This window comes from Curcuma longa, chromosome 11 (genome assembly GCF_044706935.1).
Source record: "Curcuma longa cultivar G26 ecotype Majalengka, Jawa Barat chromosome 11, ITB_CL_G26_1.1, whole genome shotgun sequence".
NCBI lineage: Eukaryota > Viridiplantae > Streptophyta > Magnoliopsida > Zingiberales > Zingiberaceae > Curcuma > Curcuma longa.
This window is the reverse complement of record NC_133871.1, coordinates 22,420,403-22,440,164: the sequence shown is the minus strand read 5'-3', so window position 1 is coordinate 22,440,164 and position 19,762 is coordinate 22,420,403. Positions and strand designations below refer to the sequence as shown.

Sequence of the window (19,762 nt, the reverse complement as noted above, 5' to 3'; positions counted from 1 at the left end):
GATGATCAAAGGTCTAATTCAAGTACTATATTTAATTCTAAGCTGTCTTAGAATGCACATCTAAATTAGATTAATAGATGGGTCGTAGGCTTTTTTTTTTTTAATCCCACTGGATTTCTCTGTGAATAGTCAAGTTGGAAATGTTGACGGTGGACACTCCATTAGAAGCAACAGGGTCATAAGGTGAATCCTCAGAGAACTCGGTCGGCATGGATTTCCAGTACAAGGAAGGCTTCCAATCTGCTTCTTTCAAAACCTTAATTATCTCAGCTACAAGTATCTTGCTTCCTTCAGAAGATAAGTGAATACCGTCACTGCAATAAACTCTTGTCAGTAGAACTATCAAGCAAGAGAGCATTACAAGTTGATCCAATTCAAGATTAACTAATATACTTTTTTTATTAACTAATATACTTTGTTTTTAACCTAAATGAGCAGTGAGATCTCAAGTAATCACTGATAACAGCATGATGGATTAGACTTACGAAAGAAAACAAGCAGTTTGCCAATCATCCTGCTTTTGTATTGCATCGAACATATCAACAAATTTTATGTCCATCTCCTTGCACAATTTTACACAAGCTTCAGAATATTGCCGGCATAATTCATTTGTCCGAACTATCGTAGTTAAGTAAGGACTGGAAATGATAATAAAATGGTCAAAACTTCATAGAGATGAACAACTAACCAAACTGGCAGAAAATGCCTAATCATATACCTTTGTGTACAGCGGATCATTTCCTCGTTGACGGGTGGATTTGAAAGGAAGATAATGCGCGTTTTTCCAGATAAGCTCTGAAAATAAAATCAATGTGTTATGATGCAAGAGCATGGTCAGGAAATTCCACCTAAGCCTTAAAAACTGTCACCTGGAGATGAGTTCCTATCTTTCTCATGTTCTCAATATATTCTGGGAGAGGCACATGAGGGCCTAGTCCAGACAAGTGAGAACCCATTGAATCATTGCCACCAAAATAAACTATTACTAAAGAAGGTTGCACAGCTGCATCCTAAAATTAGCAGAAGTATGTTAGTTTGTGGTGTTGTCAATTGCACCAACAACAAAAATAACAAAAGAAATTTTAGCAAAATTGCAAAAACAAATGAAAAAAAAACAGTCAATAATGGAATACAAGGGAAAAGGCAACAGGAAGAAAAAAAGTCGAAGTTGTTGCAGACCACAATCTTAGAAAAAAAACGGAGTCTTAGAGCTGTTTAATATAAAGGATCCTCTGGAGCTGTTTGATGCTGATAGATGGAGAAGAGAAGTTTTTTACAGAGCCAAAGTCATCACATGTTGACATGCAAACAAGAGCAACTAAATTGTTTGTATCATTCTTGAACTATGAAAGGTGTTGATTTTATTTCTGAAAGGTCAAAAGTAATCAAAGTTTTGGCAAAGCCAAGGAAATTAAAATCTTGTAAAATCACTCAAATATTATTTAGTGTGATCCTGACCCTAAGAAAACATCAGAATGTTTTAGCTCTGTGATTCTTGGCTAATCTATGAGATTTGAATTCTTCTAGCCACCAAATCTGTCAGACTGCTAACAGAACAGATTCAAATGCTAGAGATCAGACGTGGCAATCACCCACCAAAGCCAGAACAGAGCATAAAATTGACAGCCAATTGTTCGTGAAGTAGAATGAATGCAGAAGAATAATTTATCTTTGCATAATTTGAATGACAAGGAATTTAGCTTAAAGATATTGTTGAAGAATAAACAATCTTAACTAAAAGTTGCACAAACATTTAAGTAAGGTGGATCAAATATTAAGTGCTTCCATGATTCCATTAGCTGATGATGGAATCTTAGGCTATATGTGGAATATTTACATAGTAGGCCTTGAAAGTAGCAGCATTCAGTGATCGTAAATGCTGACACTTACACCATGAGCAACTTAGATAAAATCAATCCATCAAAACAACATAATTTCCAATGGTACAACTTTTTTTTTTAAAAATGTTACCTTAAGAAGTGAATTCACTATATAGAATCAATTACAGTCATCTGAATTGCGTGACAAACTGTTTTTGGTGAAATTGAAAAGGACCCAGTAACATAGGCACTTAGATGGTTTCTGAGGCAATTGCATGGTTCATGCATAGAAAAAGAGTCTGAATTTTCCAATTCCAACAAAATACTGAGGAAGAACCTTATACATGAAACCCACCAACTGTACAAGTATATAATACTGAGGAAGAATATCATGGACCACATAACGTGACAGTGTCATAGCACATTTGCATTTGGAACTCACAAACTGTACAATTGCATTTGGAACTTTCTAAACTATCATGTTCCCTGAGTCATCAAATCATGATAAATAGAAGGAATAATATGTTATACCTTTGGGAAAACTTCTTCAAGCACTTGAACACCACGCCTAGAGTTCCAGCCAAGATATCCACGCAGCAAAATATCAGCCTGAATTGGATAAAGAAAATAAAAAGTATCTGAAAGGTCAAAATATGATAATGCAGCATAAAATTTTAAAAAAATAATTCTAGACTGATCTGCTAAGTAAATATTCTTTTGAAAATAAAGTCAAATTGATACAACAACAAGAAAAGGACAACATCAATTAGATCAAAAAGGTCTTGTTTGTAACGCTATCTTGTTAGTAACCAACCATGATATATAGGCTTCTAAATTCTCATCTCTAGCTTTAAAGTATGTTTTTCCTCTACCCTAGTTCATTTTTACCTAGTCTCATGTTTTGCTCTAGCTAGTTGATATAAAGGCTTAGGTGCAGTGGTGCACCAAACAATGAGTACCACAACATATTTAAAGACTATTTTAGCCTACGAATTTGGGTGTCTTCTTTTAATTTTTGTTGCATGTTTTGGTTGTCTTGGTAATTATGTGGCACACAAGAGGTGAGGAAACTGAGAAGCATTGAGAAGACTTTTTTACTCTAGTAGTTTTTTCGGCATTAAGGAGTGTGTGAAGGCTCTTGTTTTATTTCTGGATATATTTGAAAGAAGTGTATATAAAGAGCGAGAGCTTGCAATGCCTTGTTTGGTACTTTTTATATTGTTTACTCTCATATGATATACATTATTATATTTATTTTCGTCAATTAGGTGCAAGTTGAACTGAGTATTGGTTTGTAGCTTTTTTGTGCTATGTTCTATAACTTGTGTTGATAGATAAGGATTCCAAGTTTTTAATGAATTGAATTGACCATGGAGGGGATTTTTTGTCATATGGTGTTTCATGAATTGAATTGACCATGGAGGGGAATTTTTGTCATATAGTGCTTAATGAATTGAATTAATGAGGAGAATTTCTGCCATATGGATTTAAAATGAGATTAATATAAATGAGAATATAGTAGAGGATTGAATCCAATAGCGTAGGAGGATCCATATAATTGACTTTACTTAATGAGATAAAGACTTAATTATTATTGTCGTATGAATTTGCAATGAGAATAACTAAAATAATATGAGTATTGATTTTGATATAGGGTGGTTAAAGGTGGCGGATTAGGACATCCTACCTACTTGATTCTACAAAAAATATGCTTAGTAATGATCTCACAGCAAGCAATGTCTGAGAGGCCTCAACTCCTATGTCTTTTAATTTTTTTCTCTTTTGAAGCAACACCAAATTTGAACTATACAACCACCCAACAATTAGGAACGAAGTGGATGAAACCAAAAAAGAAATAACCTCACATAGAGGAAAAACTCTCACACATAGGAGTAAAATTGAAAATTATATTAATTCAAAAATGATTAAAATACATGACTCAGGACTCCTTTTATAGGCTAGAACCAACCGTAAATATGAAAATAAATATTTTAAAAAAAAAAGAAAATAAGCTAATCTAATAGGGATTATAATTATTCTCTACTTATTATCAAAATAAAAATATTAATTGCTAAATAATAAAAATCAAATCTCTTATTTATTTTACTTTTATCGCAGATATGTAAATCTTTAATATTTTCTAATTTTAAAAACTTTCATGTTTCCTTGTTTGCATTACCATCCCTATAGTTTTTAATCATCTAAAATAAATGTTTGGAGTATTTGCTAAAAGAGAATCAACAAAGTGAAAATAGGAAGAAAAAAACATGGACCACAAGAACAAAAGAGGCCGGACCCTCTATCCAGCCAGATGATCGGAACTATGCACATTTTTGACATCAAGTTGCCAACCTTAGTCCTTTCCCACCACATTGCACGCCAACCACAATCTACGAACGCGAACTAGAAATTCCTACCAATGTTCGTATCGGTGAAATAGTGAGATGGCATCATCGACCGATAGGAGGGTAGGTCAAGTACCTTGCGGGCATATACGTCGGCGAGGATGGCTCCCCATCCGCCATTGCTGAAGCTGAACTGGACGACGGAAGATCCGAAGAGCACGAAGACTGGGCGAGCCGGCCCCACCATCTCGTCGATCGGCTATCCTTCTCCTGAATGCGCGGCGGAGGAAGATTGGAAGTGAACGAAGCTCGGAGAGGAAGACAGGGGAAGAGAGGAGAAGAGCGGAGCGCCAGCGCCAGAGAGAGGACGCGACTTGCGCTCCAACCACCACATGTCGCTGCATTTAAACCTACAGTACGAGCTCCAAGGCCCAAGTGGCCCAAAAGAGCACTACTGTTAATGGGCCTTCATGAAAGTTCTCTTCCATGGGCCGCCCTTGTCGGTCCACTTTAAACTGTGTTTACTTACACGGAAAGGATGGAATATGCTTATTTTGTTTTAATGGAACACGGATTAATATTTATGTTTGAAATATTAATCGACCAACGTCATCGTCTTCCTCGATCATCCTCGCCGCCAAGCTCGCCGTCCCCGTCCTCGTTCCTCACGCGGCCATCCACGACCTCCTCCTCTCCGCCTTTTCCGGCGACGCCGGCATCCTCCCCGCAGTCCGCGCCGACCTACGGGCAGCGATCATCCGCGATCAGGCCCGCGCCAAGATGGTCCATTGCTTCCTCTACTACAAGGGCAGAAGGCAGCCGGGGGGGGGGGGGGGCGGCGCTCCTCCTGCAGAGCCGCTCCTCCGAGGACTTCGCGGTCGACATCCACCTGGGCGCCAGGATCGGCGCGGGCGTGCTGCTGGACCACGCCACCGGGGTCGTCATCGGCGAGATGGCCGTGGTGGGAACGACGTTTCCCTCCTGCACGCGGTCACGCTCGGAGGCACCGGGGAGGAGGGGGCGACAGGCACCCTAAGATCAGCGACGGAGTGCTCGTCAGCGGCGGGACGCAGATCCTGGGCATCGACCTCTTTCCTTCCATAACCGATGATGATGATCCTCTAGCGTTCGTGCAAAAGTTTGAATTGCGTCTTTCAGAATCTCACAGGCATTGATGGTGGAAACGTGCTTAAATTAGTCGAAGCATTGAGTTTATGGCACTCTAATATCAGCAATCCATTGGAATGCTTAACACGGCGGAGTCTGCAACAGTTTAATCTTGCTATCAGGAGTAGTCAACGCATGGCTGACCCAGATTACCAGTTGTTGACTTTCACGAAAGGAGCTATGGAATTTGCAGATTCTCATTTTGTCTCGTTGTGGAAAAACTTCCTGAACTACCTCAGCAGATCCACAAGTGTTCGACACTACAATGTTCTTGAAAATAATGGAAGGCCTCCGACAAAATCCAAGCTTTGAGAAACCTTGAGATATTTTCGTACAGTAGCAGACATGAGTGGCTAATCATATTTAGAGTGATGTTTGATGTTCTTGGTGAAGAATACTGTAATCCAACCTAATCTTCCAAAGATGATGTCGTGCAGTCAAAAGAAAGATATTTTTTTAAAAAAGAAAAGTGAAATGGATTAGCAATAAGAATTAATGGAGCAGGCAACCACCATTGACTCATGATTTCATCTGCTCCTGCTCCATTAATTTAGTTGTCGTTGCACTTGCACATTCAGCACTTAGCTTGCAATCACCAACAAATCGATCTAAAAAACATCGAAATCAGAGACTTTACCTTCCCCCACCCACCAACTCTCACCTTCCTCCATCTTCGAATCTCGTTATAAACACACTCTCCGTGATCATGAAGAAAAATTAAGGAGAAGAAGAAGACGGCGAGGAAGATTTGTTGATGAAGCAAGGCATGGTGATCTTGTGCTTGCTCTTGTCATTAATGGTGCAGCACCACCACCAGGGCGCCGCGGCCCAGAGGCAGAGCTGCGTGGCCGAGAGCTTCTCCGGCAATGAGCTCTACAGTTCGTGCAACTCCCTCCCCTACCTCGGCGCCTCCCTCCACTGGACCTACCACCCGTCCAACGCCACCGCCGACGTCGCCTTCCGCGCCCCGCAGACGGCCGACGGCTGGGTCGCCTGGGCCATCAACCCCAACGCATCCGGCATGCTCGGCGCCCAGTCCTTCCTCGCCTTCCCGGCCTCCAACGGAGCCGTCACCCTCTTCACCACCGCCTTCTCCACCTACGCCCTCCAGCCTTCCGACGTCAAGGACGAGAACCTGACCTTCGCCGTCTACGACAAGCGCGCCGAGTACGGCGGCGGCTACTACACCATCTACGCCACGTTGGCGCTGCCCTCCAACTCCACCAGGGTGAACACGGTGTGGCAGGCCTCGACGCAGATACAGGATGGGGTCCCCTACGGCCACGCCGCCGGCGACAACGAGCTCTCCAAGACTAGCCTCGATCTCCTTTCCGGCGAGGTCGTCTCCGCCGGTGGCAATTCCAGGCTCCACCGTAAGAACGTGAGTACACGCAGTCTCCAGTAACACCAGCAACTTCTTTTTGTGTTCATTACGGTGCGATTGACAGATTCATGGCGTGCTGAATGCTATAAGCTGGGGGATTTTGATGCCGATCGGAGCCATGATAGCGAGGTACGTGAAGGTGTTCGAATCCGCCGACCCGGCCTGGACCTATCTCCACGTCGCCTGCCAGTTCTCGGCCTACGTGATCGGAGTCACCGGATGGGGACTCGGCCTGAAGCTTGGCTCTGAGTCCGTTGGGATCACGTACCACAAGCACCGGGACATCGCCGTTGCTCTCTTCAGCCTCGCCACGGTGCAGGTGCCCTCGCTAAGACGCTTCATCATCTCATCTGGAACGAAACAATCAAATATTCTACCGTCTGACATTCTCCGATTTCCAGGTGTTTGCGTTGCTCATGAGACCCAACAAGGAGCACAAGTACAGAGTATACTGGAACGTCTACCATCATTCCATGGGGTACTGCATCATAACACTGGGCGTCGTGAACATCTTCAAAGGCTTCGACATCTTGGCACCGGCGAAGAAGTGGAAGCACGCTTACGCTGGTTCCATCGTGACGCTCGCCGGCATCGCCCTGGTTCTTGAACTCCTCACTTGGGGTGTCGTTTTGAGAAGGCGGTCGAGGAGCTCGAAGAAGCCAAACGGCTACGTTTTCAGCCAGGATCAAGTGTTGTAGAGGGAACGGAGAGAGGCGATGTTCGTGTAGTGTAGTGTCTTCTTTTTGTTCAATGGCGATGGCTTCTCCTGACTCTCGTTTCAGATAAGAAGTGGAGATTTACTTCCAAAAGAAACAAACAATCGCATCTTTATCTTATCGAAAAGGAAGCAATCTTGACGCGTTGATGATACATTCACAGAATTGATATCTATATCTATATCCAACTCATTACTGAAGATCTCTTACATTCAATCAAGTGGGGAAAATCTCCCTGCAAAATTGAAGCAGATTTCCTTGTCCATTCGACTTCTATCTAATACCTTAACCATTTATGAAGCAGATTTCCTTGTCCGTCTCTGGCTCTTTCCGTCTGAAAGTTGCGACTTTCTCGTGCTTTTCCGTTGCTTTCCATGTGCCGGGCCAAACATGGCAATCTTGCCGATCCCTCTGGAGATGGACGAGAAGAAGGCTCTACTATGTTCTCCCGATCTGTTATCTGTCATCCCTCGCTTCATGAACGCTTGTTCTTTCTCCAATTCACTGAGTCTCACTCTCATTCTCGATATTTCTAGCTTGAGTTCCCTGTTTTCCCTCCTCAGAGAAGCATAGTTGTCTCTGGGGGAAACTGCTCCACTTGGAACACTGCTGCTGCTCATCAACCTCTGCGAGAAGGATGCATCGCCGGAGCTCGCTGAGAGGGTCGACTTGAGCCGTATCTGCTCTTGGTAGAGGACGCGGACGATCATCTGGAGTGGCAGTCTGTCATTTTGGGCTGCATGGTTGGCGGCTTCTTGGGAGAGCTTCTGGCAATCAATGAGCTTGCACAATTTCTTGCACTCAGATTCCATTAACGACGGATGAGACTGAAAGGATTTATAGACTCGAGCAAATTAGCACATACAGATATTATACCAACTGGTAGAACAGGAAGATGAACATGGAAATCAAATTAACCAGGTACCTTCAAGTAGATGTCAATGGCCCTATACAGGCCGTCATCGATGACACGAGAATACTCCGGTAAGAGTTCGATGATCGCCATGAACTTGGGAAGTTTAAGATGTGGATCGGGGGCAATTTCAGCAAGATAACCATCCATAAGCCCCCCTACTTTTAATACTGAACTATGACATGGAGACTTGAGTCCTTCAGATTCATTTGAGCTGTGCGATGATTCTTCAGAGTCTTCGACCTCAATTCTTCTCAAAAAGTTTACCAGTATCCTGTGAACAGTATCAATATCGAACACCAAATCACTTGCTCGTGAGGAAGGAATAAGCAAGTCATCAAGAGAAGCCAGTTCCAGTCGAAATCCAATCCTCCTTTCAAGCTCCTGCCTACAATTGAAATTTGCATCGACCTGTATCGCCATCCTTAAAATTCCAAAAAGGAAGGACAGAGGAACTGATTTGATATTCTCAGTCACTAGAAGACCGACGAGAGTTTCTACCACCGATCTCTGATTGTCTCCTGCATCAAGGCCAAACTCCCAAGCTTGCCGTTTTTGGATACCCTTCAGAGAGGTTTGAGCATAATGCAAAAGAGATTGGGTGATCGTATCTGATCTCACACCCCTTCTCCTCATTGCAGCGATAACTCGTCGATAAAGATCGATTTTTAGCACAGAAAGATCTTCCACCCACCAGTCCTGACAATGCATCATTAATTTTCCTGACCTGCTATCGCATTCCAAGTGAGCTAAACCAGAAACCAATTGCTCCTTGCTAGCGTTCATGGCGATCGCATCTATGCATCGATTCACGATTCCGACCTCGTCGACTATGGGAAACAAACCATTACATGCAGATAAAACTTCCAGGGACTTTTCGAGGCTTTGAAACACGACCTCGTTTAAGAAGGCCTCTGCTCTGACAATCAGGTTGCATTCTTGATATTGTTCTGTCATTTCCAGATACTCGGCGACGCAACGAAGTTGGGCGACATTACTCGCAGTGATCTCCAAGTTCGTCCCGTAACAGAACTTGGCGGCAAGTTCAAATGCCTCAGCTCCCCCAGGTACCTCTTGAAGCTCTAATCTTGAGAGGTCTGGCTCCCTGGATTCGACTACCATTTTCCAGATTTTCCCACTTCGTGAAACGAGAGGGAACTTGGACGACAACAATATGCAAAGTAAATCTAGTTAGTATTCGAGCTATGTCTGCAGAAGCAGTTCAAGAATGTATACCTTGTGCAATAGGAACGATTGCCCATCTACATGAATAGTTACATCCCCAGCAACGTCCGAGAATATCCTACAAAAGACAGAACGGCATTTCTTTATAGAGGAAACGCAAATGCCACAGTTCTGAAAGATGCTAAGAACAATACCAAGTCATCAGACTGGCTATTCTCTTTGTCGTTGGAATTAAAGAAAGAAAGGCAACGCGACAGGATAATCTCAAGAAACCATGAAGAACCATGAAGATTTGAAGCGAGAAGAAACAAATTTCAGGAAAAAAAAGATATGAAAGAAGAGTGCAAACTGTGAGGCTTTTTACTAATTTGCAATAGATGTCCTTCAAAACCAATTAAACGGCATTAAATGCGTGCGAGGGACGATTAAAAGAGTGCTTTATTTGACATTAATTGATCGTCCGTTGGATTCATCCCCTTGCAATCGCAAGAACAAGAAAGCGAAGTGGAAGTGGATCACCTCCTGCTGATCGGTGCACAGAACCGGGGAGAGGTCGATGTCTTCGTCGCCGGAAAGAGTAAAGAGGTGTCCGGCATAGCTCCCATCCTCCTCCCGCCCCTTCTCCTCTCTCTCTCTCTCTCCTTCTCCTTCTCCTTCTCTAAACACAACTGAGAAAGCGAAAGTGAAGACAGTGTCGTGTTTAAGGACTGAGGGAACATAAAGAAACTAAAGTGCAGTTCCAACGGTGACCCTCGATAATTCTATAGTTCACAGTATGAATCTCATGGAACCCCTGTGGCTACGAATTATGGATCTAAAGTAGATAAAAAGAAAGAGACCTGTAAAGCAGAGCTACTGCCAATTGGTGGGGAGTTGGTTCGTCACGGAACTCGATAAGGGAAGTAATGATGCAGGCAGGGAGCCTTCCGCTGTGTCGTTTGTGGGCTCGCTGGACTCCCCCTTTCCTCTCCCTTCCCTTCCCCTGCTCATCTACTGCAAAAAGCAAAGTTGCTGGCTGCTTCCTCTTGTATTAACCCAACATAATGGTAGCAACACCAGCAGAGCAGAGCAGTGTGAGATAGATTCTCCATCCCAGTTCTACGCTCCTACTAATCCATGCTTTCTCCTTTATGATTCATGCTTTTCGAAAGCATTCCTTCGCTACGGAAGCGGCATCCACGCCGCTGATTGCATGATCTGGTTGGCGCAGGACGAGCTTTCCGACTTTTGACCACCAGAACAGAGTTTTCAAATACAGCGGCTAGCTCAGATCACTGCACATCTTGTCGCTGAGTGTGAGATGAATTTGCGTTTCTATAAAAGTTCTTGTGCAAATGGAACCTTGGCAGCAGCATGATCACGATACAATTAAATGGAATTTAGGGTTTAACACTGAATCTATCAGTCCTGGATCCTGATGATGATAAATGGGATTGAACAGGGCACAGAGTGTGATGGACTTGACTGTGGCTGTGGCTGGTGACGTCATAAATTTAGTATTTTACTATTATTTATATTAATTGAATATATATACGATCAATTAAATAAATAATTTTAAATAAATTTAAATTGGGAATTCTATAATATCTAAATAAAATAAATTTAAATATTATAATATTTAACTTCCGTCATTGGGCATTAATTCTTATGCGGATCCACCGTCCCAACTTGGTGGGCTTGTTTTTTAAGGGCCGCTGTTAGATTTATCTGTTTACGGTGAAGAAGGGACAGAGAAGGAAGAGGAATTAAAGGCGGAAAGAAATCTTCAGTGGAATAGGGTGAGACGTCAGACAGTTTCATAAAAATTTAAATAGTTTCAAAATTAAGAATGAAAATAATTTTTCAAAAAAGATTTTAAATAATATTTTTTAAATTTAAGATTAAATCATTATAGATTATATTTGATAATCATTTGTATATTTGAAAAACACCTGTATTATAAAACTGTATTTGTAGATATTTGATAATTGACAAAAACAATAAGACTGAAGCTTATATATATATCTATATATATATATATGAGATGCAACTAATCAGTATTTAATTAAAAAGCACAAGGCATGATCATCAAATTCCTAAAAGATCCAAGATAACACATGTAATTAAATGACAATTACCCACTAAATCACTCATGCATGGTCCTTTTGAAATCTGCATGCCCTAAGGGCTAAGGCAGTGGTGTGTCGAACCCTGCAGGCTTGTCATTCCATGCAGGAACTCCTTCGTTCCAGTAGCTCGTGCTGTTCACGTCGCTGCTGCTCATGTTGCTGATGTTAACTATAGTAGAGGAAGGCAGCATGGCGTAATTGGAACACTCCGAGAACCATTCCGTCGAATTTTGAACGTTTCTGGGTCCACTGCCACCACAAGCCTCGTCTGCCGGCGCCGGCGCCGGCTCCGTCTGAGAATATATGATTAACTCACGTTGGTCGTCGTCGTGATCAGCTCCTTCCCCTCCGAAGAGCACGGCCAGCTTCTGCTTCTGAAGCCTCCAATGCAGGTCTTCGTTTGTGGATCTCAGTAGCTCGATGGAAGAGACGTTAATGGCGTCGTCATTAACGGTGCAGCCGCATGTTTCGGCCGCATTAATGTTCAGCGGGCAATCGAACCCCATGGCAGTAGGCGAGAAGAGTACTGGTGGCTCAGAAGCTGGTGGTCGATGATCATTGAACCTGGGGATCATCGGCGGCAGACCAATTTCATGGCGGCGGGACTCCGCCGGAGACCTCAACTTCTTGCTCTTGCGGCATCCGCCGCCGACCGGCACGTTCCGGAGGGCGCCGCCCTCGGTCCAGTACCTCCGGCAGGTCTTGCAGAAGTGCCTGGGTTGGGAGAGGCTGTAGTTGTTGTAGTAACAGAATTTGGTGTTTGGGGACTCGCACCGGGGGCACTTGAGGCCTTGCTTCGCCCGACGGAGCGCCGTGGACGCTGGCATACCGGCGGAGCTCCTGTGGCCGCCCGACCAGCACTGCAGCTCACGATCAGCCATGACCACCGTGGGCAGCTATCGCTAGATGACGATGGTCGTGTTAGTTAATTTCCTCCGGCGGCGGTGGAAACTGATCGAAGAGGAATTCAGTTGTTTGGACTTTAAACTCGTCGACAAGATTAACTCAGTGGCTGATCCTGATCCTGCTCCCGATCATATTACTCTCCCTCCATCTTTCACAAATAAAGCCGCTACAGAACTTTAATTTCCGCTGCCGGAACGTCAGGCCTAATGGAAACCTAGCTAGTCTTGCTCGGAACTGCCATGCCCTATATATTTCCCTCCATGCATGCACTCAGAACTGCATCAGTCAAAAAGAAGCCAGAGCACCGGCACGAAACGAGCAGGCAATAACAGTTTAACCCCACGTATCATGAGTGCATGCCCGATAAAATACAGTACGTGTCAGGGTTAATAAAGATAGTGCAGAGTACTCTGATAACTTGCTGCCCAAACTGCACCACCTCAGGCTGGCTGCTTCCCTGTCCTCGGACTCCAGAATCCTTTGTCTCCACTCTCTGATCGAACGTTGGCCTCTCTCAATCCAAATGCTTGCTCAAGAGATCTTCAAAATTCAATCACTGTGCAAGTGGTGGTGGCAGCAGCAGCAGCATGATGAAATAGGGACGGACGGACGACCTCCATGTCTCTCATAAAAGCATGCACGGGCCAAGGAAGGGCTGTCCCTGCCTTTTGCCTTGGTCAAATTGGATGATATGTTTTTGGGGGAATTGAGGTGCGATCCAATTTCCCTTGGCTGACGAGCAGTGACGAGGGGGCGAAGAGGCTGTTTGCAGAAATGCCAGTGTACCTCATTCCATCCACAGTTCCCATCGGCATCTTATAATCATTCATAATGGCAAGAAGGCGCAGTGGCTGTGTGGCATGTGTGCAGCTCCAGCGAAGGCCAACAGCTCCTCTGACAAGTGTCGTAAGTCATCGCAGCTGCAAAGACATTAAGGAGGAGGGGAGACAGATAGTTATTGACGTTGTCGCCATTAATTCACTTGAAGGTTTTGCATCATACTTTGGAAGGCTAGCTCTGTTATGTGCCGCCGTGTATGGCAGTTGGGCTCGGGAGCTCATGAAGACCGTGGAGGCCGGTCGGATTCCGGTGAACGCTTCTTCTCCGGCGATGTCTGTGGCATGGATCTAATCAAGGATCGGAATGCATAAGTGTCATTGTAACACTAACTAAAATTTATGAATCAAATTATGTACATACAGATCAAAATTTTAAAAAAAAAAAGTACCAGGAGATCAGATATATATAAGAGACCAAAAAGTACAACGAAATCTATACAGCAGAGAGCTGTTCCTGCAATTCTACAGTTAAGGAAAACTCAATTGAACGGTGGCCAATATTGTGATTGAAATTGAATGGTAAGAACTTAAGGAACCTGAGTGATTTGTATCTGTTGCTCTGCTCCAATTCTAATAACTATACATGTCCACATCTGTATAGTACAAACCAATGTCTTCAGAATGATTTACAGAAAACTTTAATTCTACCACCTATTTTGTATAATTAGTAATCTTTGGTAGCTATTTAATGACTTGCTAATCACTCTATATTATTTTTATATTTTCCCTGTCTCTATCTATATAAAAGCCTGGATTCAACTTTCTCAAGGTTTAGGTAGTGTGTTAATGTATGTGTGGTAAGTAGAATGGAGAACAGGTGGCACAGAATAAAGAAACGTTAGGTTCTATATTTGTTTTATATATAAATTACTGAGAGATGTAAAGGATTCATAACTTTCCAAATTTCTAACGATTGAAATTGGAATTGTAGTGTGTTGTTAAATAATTCTTACTGTGAGGAAACCATGTTAATGTTCTTTTGTTATTTCATTTGTTTTGTTTTTCCTTAAATAATTAATTCGCCGTTCATTTTGGTATTTTTTCAGAATGCCTCTCCTAGTTTATAAAACGTAATGAAAGCCCTTACCGATTAAGGTTGCCCTCCGTCCGATTCCGAATGGCCGCGCCGTGGGTGAAGTTCCTGAGCTGCAAGGGCAACGCCGTCGATGATGTCGTCGCGCAACCCCCGGCGCCGTCGTCCTCTTCCTCTGCCTCCGGAAAGAAGCGCCTGCCGACGTTCCTCCCGCCATTTCTCTCCTGCGCCGACTCCGCCGACGCTGACGTCCCCGGCGAGCCCGATTTGCTTAAACCTAAATCTGAACACGATGCTTCTGATTCCCTCGATTCACCGGCGTTGCTCGAGCTCCCCCGCGACCACCCCTCCCGCCGCGTCGTCGAAGTCATCTTCGCCTCCAACTGGGCCCCCGGCGCCGGAGGCTTCCCCGGCGAGGTCGAGACGGTATTCCGCGTCCGCAACACGCCCAGGAGCGTCGCCCGCTTCGAGGCCTACCGCGCCGCGGTACGGTCCAGGGCGGCCGGCCCCGACGACGCTCGCTGCGCCGCCGACGGGAACGAGATGATGCGCTTCTACTGCCGCCGCCCCTCGACATCCTTGCGCGACGCCGGGGTGGGCGGCATCCGGACCTTCGCGAGGAGCGGCGAGGCCCACGAGGCCGGCGGAAGCGGGCGGCGGGCGATGCTGGTGTGCCGGGTGATCGCCGGCCGGGTCAGGGCCGAGTCGGAGCCCGAGCGGGCAGGCGACTCGGTGAGTTTACGGAAGGGGGAGCTCCTGGTGTTCGATCCCCGTGCCATCCTGCCTTGCTTCTTAATCATCTACAGGATTTAAAATTTTCATTCATAAACAATTTCAATTCATCCAGTTCTCACTTATTCTCTGCCCTCGAAACTCTGTTCGGATGAATTCACAAACAAAGATAATAATCTCAGTTCATGATCGACAGAACTCAAACTTATTGCAGTATCACTAAATCCTGATTGATGAATGCAAAGTTCAAGATAATAAACTGTGGAAATTCAGTAAGGAAATCGAATGGAATGGACGTGTAAGAAAAAGAATTAATATTAATTGCCAAAATCCATCATACATCTTTAATTTTGTTGCAAAAATAATATGGTGTGTTGCCAAATCTAAAGAAAATATTTCTCATTGCATATATCTAGATAGGTTCAGATATTGTCGAGTTGCTTGTCTTGATAATTGCTGATGCAAAAGCAAGAAATCTTTTCACCTGTGCTTCAACGAAGCATGGCCAGTGTCTCCTAAATGCGTAAATAACTTATTCCTAACATCAAATAATAATAAACTCTGTTAGAAAGTGCTCAAGCATACAAGGAAAAATATATATCCACGAGGATAAGGCGTAACGAATGGATTAGAAGAGCGATAAGTTACCTTGTTGCAAAGGTTTCCCCACATGTCTCACACTCATTAGAGGGTGCTTTTGAGTTAGCCTGTTTCAAATTGTACAAAATGTTCATAAAAATGTCAGCTATTGTTGTACCCCATCGCTGTACCATAGTCCATATAGAAATGCGTAGATGCAATCAAGAACATGATGTTATGCTACATGGTTAAAAAACTGATTAGAGTAACTTGAATGCCGTCAATTTTGTGTATTAGCATTATTCATTACAGAAAAAGTGCCCAGAACTTTTTCCCTATGACAAGCACATATTTTATGGTTTAGACATTTTTTAACAGAAATCAGGGACATAATTAGTTATTTGACACTATAAATGCATAATGCATTGACGATTAGTAACAAACTTGTGACACAGGCTAGTTTGACTAATTTTAACCTATCAAAGTCTCCCTTAAATTGGTCGTGAACCCAATTTAAACTTACACGAAGTCAACCTATGTTTTCTTCGGTGGCAACTTTACAGACAGAAACAGTTTGCCCAGTACAAACTATCATAGTGCAAGTAATTCCATCATAGAACTAGATTAACCATATGCAAGAAATATGATGATTCACCCAGTGGGCCAATCAAGTGGAGGGAAGGCCGTCTACCTCAAAAAAGAAAAATGAATTCAGAATATAATCCATACACTGCTATAATTCAACCTAGACCATAAGCAGAGTTGTATCTGATGCAATCATTAGTATTCATGGTGTTCCTCAATATTATCTCCAACTGTGATCCTAGATTTACTTCTAGATTCTGGGATTCTATGCATTTTAGAAGATTTAAGCAGCAAGTTGAGGTTCAACATTGCTTTTCATCGTCAAACAAATAGTAGTTCGAGTTTGTACCTTAAACCTAGGTGGTAGTCAAGATGGCCATATGCACTTGGTTGGTAGTTGGGGTGGACATCTGCACTTAGTTGAGTATGCATATAATAATAGCTGTTTGATATTCTGATGACTACTTTTGAAGCCTTGTATGGAAGTATAGCCTATATATTTAGATAAGGTTGGTAGGCAGACACTCCGTGATTCTGTGATGGTAAAATAAGATACAGAACTAGTGCAGACTATTCGCAAAACATTGATGCTTAATGTTGATAAAAGAGTATCCAGAATTTTATAGAAGAGACTTATGCTCACTTTACTTCGGAGGAGGATGGATAATAAAGGAATAGATCATGCATAAGGGTAAAAATCTGTGCGGAAGAGAAAGGAAAACAAAGAAAATCCATCCTAACAGATGTTTTCCCTTTGAAGGCAAAAATAAATGACATTGAGTTATAGAATTTCACTCCATGATTCTGTGATGGTAAAATAAGATACAGAACTAGTGCAGACTATTCGCAAAAGATTGATGCTTAATGTTGGTAAAAGAGTATCCAGAATTTTGCAGAAGAGACTTATGCACACTTTACTTCGGAGGATGGATAATAAAGGAATAGATCATACATAGGGTAAAAATCTGCTGCGGAAGAGAAAGGAAAACAAAGAGAATCCGTCCTAACAGATGTTTTCCCTTTGAAGGCAAAAATAAATGACACTGAGTTATAGAATTTCAACTCCATGATTCTGTGATGGTAAAATAAGATACAGAACTAGTGCAGACTATTCGCAAAAGATTGATGCTTAATGTTGATAAAAGAGTATTCAGAATTTTATAGAAGAGACTTATGCTCACTTTACTTCGGAGGAGGATGGATAATAAAGGAACAGATCATACATCCGTCCTAACAGATGTTTTCCCTTTGAAGGCAAAAATAAATGACACTGAGTTATAGAATTTGCACTCCATGATTCTATGGTAAAATAAGATACAGAACTAGTGCAGACTATTCACAAAAGATTGATGCTTAATGTTGATAAAAGACTATCCAGAATTTTATAGAAGAGACTTATGCTCACTTTACTTAAAGGAATAGATCATGCATCTGTCCTAACAGATGTTTTCCCTTTGAAGGCAAAAATAAATGACACTGAGTTATAGAATTTGTTAATTATAGAATTAACAAGAAAGATAATAGCAAAAAAAGTTAATTCGCAAGAGGCACAGTAAATAGTAATAGCATTAGATGAAAAAAGATATGATTACCTTTTGCTTCTTTCCTCTCAATAAGTTAGAATCAGCAGGTGAAACTTTCTTTCCAGCACCTTTGCCATCAGCCTGTTGTTTTTTGGATTTCTGATTCTTTGCAATAGAAATATTTTTTTTACTAACTGCTGATTTAACATTGAGTGATTGAGAAGGAGACTCATCATTCAAAAATGGACTTGATTCTTGGTTCTGAACTTCTGTTTCTTCCTTACTAATTTCATCCCTTTCCTTAATTTCAGAATCCTCTTCACTATTTTCTTTCCCCGATGTGTGATTCTTGCGGCCTCTTTTTTGGCTACCGAAGTTCATGCTACTTTGTTCAACATTGTTAGGATTGTTATTCAACGACGAATCATCATGGTTAAAGTAGTCATTTTTCCTACGGCCTGTGACCATTGCTTCCAAAATGCTAGCTTCGTCGTCCGTCTCCTCGGCATGCTCCTCCTCATTGTCATTCTCCTGCAATGCTACATCCTCTTGAGGGGCTGCATCCTCATCATTCTCTGACAATTCTAATGCGTCTGCAAATTTTTCAGAAACCTCCTCAAAAGCATCACTTTCTTCTGATTCTTGAGGATCATAATCAAAGCTCACGTGAGCTCCATCATCAGGCTTTTCTTCTACAAACTCTTCATCCTCCTCAAATGTCAACCTCAGTTCTGCAACTTTATCCTTGTGCTTCTTCGACTGCTCATGGTTTTTCCACTGCTTGTCTGATTTAAATTTCTTATTACACACCACACAATAGAACTCCTGGCCACATTTTTTCTTTTTGTCATTCTCATCTTCAAAACCATCAAACTCATCCTCCTCCTCATTAATTTTTGCCCATTCAGGCTCTTGGTACAGCTTTGTCCTCTCCATCTTCTTCCTTTCCTCCTCCTTCTTCTTTGCCTTCTCTTCAGCACGCCGCTTTTCTTCCTCCAAATTCTTCTTTACCACCATATCAATTACCCTTTTATCCCTCTTCTTTGCAAACGCTGCCAACCCACGTACAGTATCAATGTATTCCCTTCTTGCCTTCTTCCTCAATTTTTTGTTCTCCTCCTCCATAGCACGTCTGGATCTCCGATTAGGACCCAATGAAGAATCGTACTCATCCACCCATCCAAAGTCCATCACAGTAGAAAAGCCAAGCCAATAATTATAAAAAGCTGAAACCTGTGAATATGGACTATCAAGATTACCGATGAGAGGGGAAGGAGCAACGGCGTCGGCTCCCAAATCCATCTGCTTCGCAAACCAGGTCTCTTGTTCGTAGACCTTGGCGAAGAGGTCGCCATAGACCTTGTAGAAGCCCTTGCCGGAGTCGGAATAACCGGAGAAGACGGAGCTCGAGAAGAAGGCGAAGAGATCGAGGTCGAAGAAGGCGGACGGCTTGTGGCCCTTGGAGGCTGAGGGGTCGGAGAAGAGGATCTGGGAACGGTGGGAATCGTACCAGGCGCGCTCCTTCGGGTCGGAGAGGACCTCGTATGCGTGGAGAAGCTGCTGGAAGGCGGCGGTGGCTGAGGCCGCGTCAGCAGCTCCGGAGGCAGCAACCTTGTCTGGGTGGAGCTGGAGAGCGAGGCGCCTGTACGCGGACCGGATCTCCTCCTGGGAACAGTCGCGGGGTACACCAAGAACCTCGTAGAGGCACCGCTTCTGAGGCTCCGTCGCCATGGATAACAACAGCCTCGCCGCTAGGTTTCGGTCGACGATGGAACCCGAGGGTTTTCCTTCGAAGGGCAAACGACGGGCAAATTTACACTACGGCGCCTGTTTTTCTAAAATATTTTTAAAGTGCCCAATTTTAAATTTGCAAAATCTATTTCTAACCCCTCTTTTACAAGAAATCCTTTTTCTCTATTGTTAGATT

The 19,762-nt window shown here is 43.1% G+C and overlaps 6 protein-coding genes across 6 annotated transcripts; 2 read left to right on the top strand and 4 right to left on the bottom strand.

Moving 5' to 3' along the window:
- Window positions 1-97: 97 nt before the first annotated feature.
- Window positions 98-4,415, bottom strand: LOC141842039 (GDSL esterase/lipase WDL1-like). The gene is made up of 6 exons (XM_074730255.1): window positions 4,302-4,415; window positions 2,352-2,429; window positions 870-1,010; window positions 719-795; window positions 486-638; window positions 98-314 (listed from the first exon to the last, which is right to left on the bottom strand). Exons 1-6 carry the CDS (start codon window positions 4,410-4,412, stop codon window positions 101-103), a joined length of 774 nt encoding a protein of 257 aa, XP_074586356.1. The 5' UTR covers window positions 4,413-4,415; the 3' UTR covers window positions 98-100.
- Window positions 4,416-5,972: 1,557 nt separating this feature from the next.
- LOC141839505 (cytochrome b561 and DOMON domain-containing protein At3g25290-like) lies at window positions 5,973-7,510 on the top strand. The gene is made up of 3 exons (XM_074727253.1): window positions 5,973-6,713; window positions 6,781-7,035; window positions 7,118-7,510. Exons 1-3 carry the CDS (start codon window positions 6,087-6,089, stop codon window positions 7,412-7,414), a joined length of 1,179 nt encoding a protein of 392 aa, XP_074583354.1. The 5' UTR covers window positions 5,973-6,086; the 3' UTR covers window positions 7,415-7,510.
- Window positions 7,511-7,569: 59 nt separating this feature from the next.
- LOC141839504 (BTB/POZ domain-containing protein At3g08570-like) lies at window positions 7,570-10,135 on the bottom strand. The gene is made up of 4 exons (XM_074727252.1): window positions 10,050-10,135; window positions 9,582-9,648; window positions 8,358-9,503; window positions 7,570-8,259 (listed from the first exon to the last, which is right to left on the bottom strand). The coding sequence occupies exons 1-4, from the start codon at window positions 10,133-10,135 to the stop codon at window positions 7,726-7,728; spliced, it is 1,833 nt and encodes a 610-aa protein (XP_074583353.1). The 3' UTR covers window positions 7,570-7,725.
- A 1,562-nt stretch (window positions 10,136-11,697) lies between these two features.
- Window positions 11,698-12,519, bottom strand: LOC141837354 (dof zinc finger protein DOF5.7-like). The gene has a single exon (XM_074724773.1). The coding sequence runs from the start codon at window positions 12,517-12,519 to the stop codon at window positions 11,698-11,700; it is 822 nt and encodes a 273-aa protein (XP_074580874.1).
- A 1,975-nt stretch (window positions 12,520-14,494) lies between these two features.
- On the top strand, window positions 14,495-15,233 carry LOC141841829 (uncharacterized). Its single transcript, XM_074730026.1, has one exon. The coding sequence runs from the start codon at window positions 14,501-14,503 to the stop codon at window positions 15,227-15,229; it is 729 nt and encodes a 242-aa protein (XP_074586127.1). The 5' UTR covers window positions 14,495-14,500; the 3' UTR covers window positions 15,230-15,233.
- A 214-nt stretch (window positions 15,234-15,447) lies between these two features.
- Window positions 15,448-19,591, bottom strand: LOC141839926 (DNAJ protein JJJ1 homolog). The gene is made up of 3 exons (XM_074727784.1): window positions 17,905-19,591; window positions 15,797-15,855; window positions 15,448-15,686 (listed from the first exon to the last, which is right to left on the bottom strand). The coding sequence occupies exons 1-3, from the start codon at window positions 19,564-19,566 to the stop codon at window positions 15,629-15,631; spliced, it is 1,779 nt and encodes a 592-aa protein (XP_074583885.1). The 5' UTR covers window positions 19,567-19,591; the 3' UTR covers window positions 15,448-15,628.
- Between the last annotated feature and the right edge of the window lie 171 nt (window positions 19,592-19,762).

What these genes read in the sequence shown, in the direction of transcription:
- LOC141839504 (XM_074727252.1), bottom strand. Translation starts at nt 10,135, where the DNA reads ATGGGAGCTATGCCGGACACCTCTTTACTCTTTCCGGCGACGAAGACA. An exon ending in AATCGTTCCTATTGCACAAG is followed by an intron (nt 9,504 to 9,581) that starts GTATACATTCTT and finishes TTGTCGTCCAAG; the next exon opens with TTCCCTCTCGTTTCACGAAG. An exon ending in CCATTGACATCTACTTGAAG is followed by an intron (nt 8,260 to 8,357) that starts GTACCTGGTTAA and finishes AAATCCTTTCAG; the next exon opens with TCTCATCCGTCGTTAATGGA.
- LOC141839505 (XM_074727253.1), top strand. Translation starts at nt 6,087, where the DNA reads ATGAAGCAAGGCATGGTGATCTTGTGCTTGCTCTTGTCATTAATGGTG. An exon ending in CCAGGCTCCACCGTAAGAAC is followed by an intron (nt 6,714 to 6,780) that starts GTGAGTACACGC and finishes TGCGATTGACAG; the next exon opens with ATTCATGGCGTGCTGAATGC. An exon ending in TCAGCCTCGCCACGGTGCAG is followed by an intron (nt 7,036 to 7,117) that starts GTGCCCTCGCTA and finishes TCCGATTTCCAG; the next exon opens with GTGTTTGCGTTGCTCATGAG.
- LOC141842039 (XM_074730255.1), bottom strand. Translation starts at nt 4,412, where the DNA reads ATGGTGGGGCCGGCTCGCCCAGTCTTCGTGCTCTTCGGATCTTCCGTC. An exon ending in AGATAGGAACTCATCTCCAG is followed by an intron (nt 796 to 869) that starts GTGACAGTTTTT and finishes TTTTATTTTCAG; the next exon opens with AGCTTATCTGGAAAAACGCG. An exon ending in ATGATCCGCTGTACACAAAG is followed by an intron (nt 639 to 718) that starts GTATATGATTAG and finishes TATCATTTCCAG; the next exon opens with TCCTTACTTAACTACGATAG.
- LOC141841829 (XM_074730026.1), top strand. Translation starts at nt 14,501, where the DNA reads ATGGCCGCGCCGTGGGTGAAGTTCCTGAGCTGCAAGGGCAACGCCGTC.
- LOC141839926 (XM_074727784.1), bottom strand. Translation starts at nt 19,566, where the DNA reads ATGGCGACGGAGCCTCAGAAGCGGTGCCTCTACGAGGTTCTTGGTGTA. An exon ending in TGAGAGGAAAGAAGCAAAAG is followed by an intron (nt 15,856 to 17,904) that starts GTAATCATATCT and finishes AATTTGAAACAG; the next exon opens with GCTAACTCAAAAGCACCCTC. An exon ending in GGGGAAACCTTTGCAACAAG is followed by an intron (nt 15,687 to 15,796) that starts GTAACTTATCGC and finishes ATTTGATGTTAG; the next exon opens with GAATAAGTTATTTACGCATT.
- LOC141837354 (XM_074724773.1), bottom strand. Translation starts at nt 12,519, where the DNA reads ATGGCTGATCGTGAGCTGCAGTGCTGGTCGGGCGGCCACAGGAGCTCC.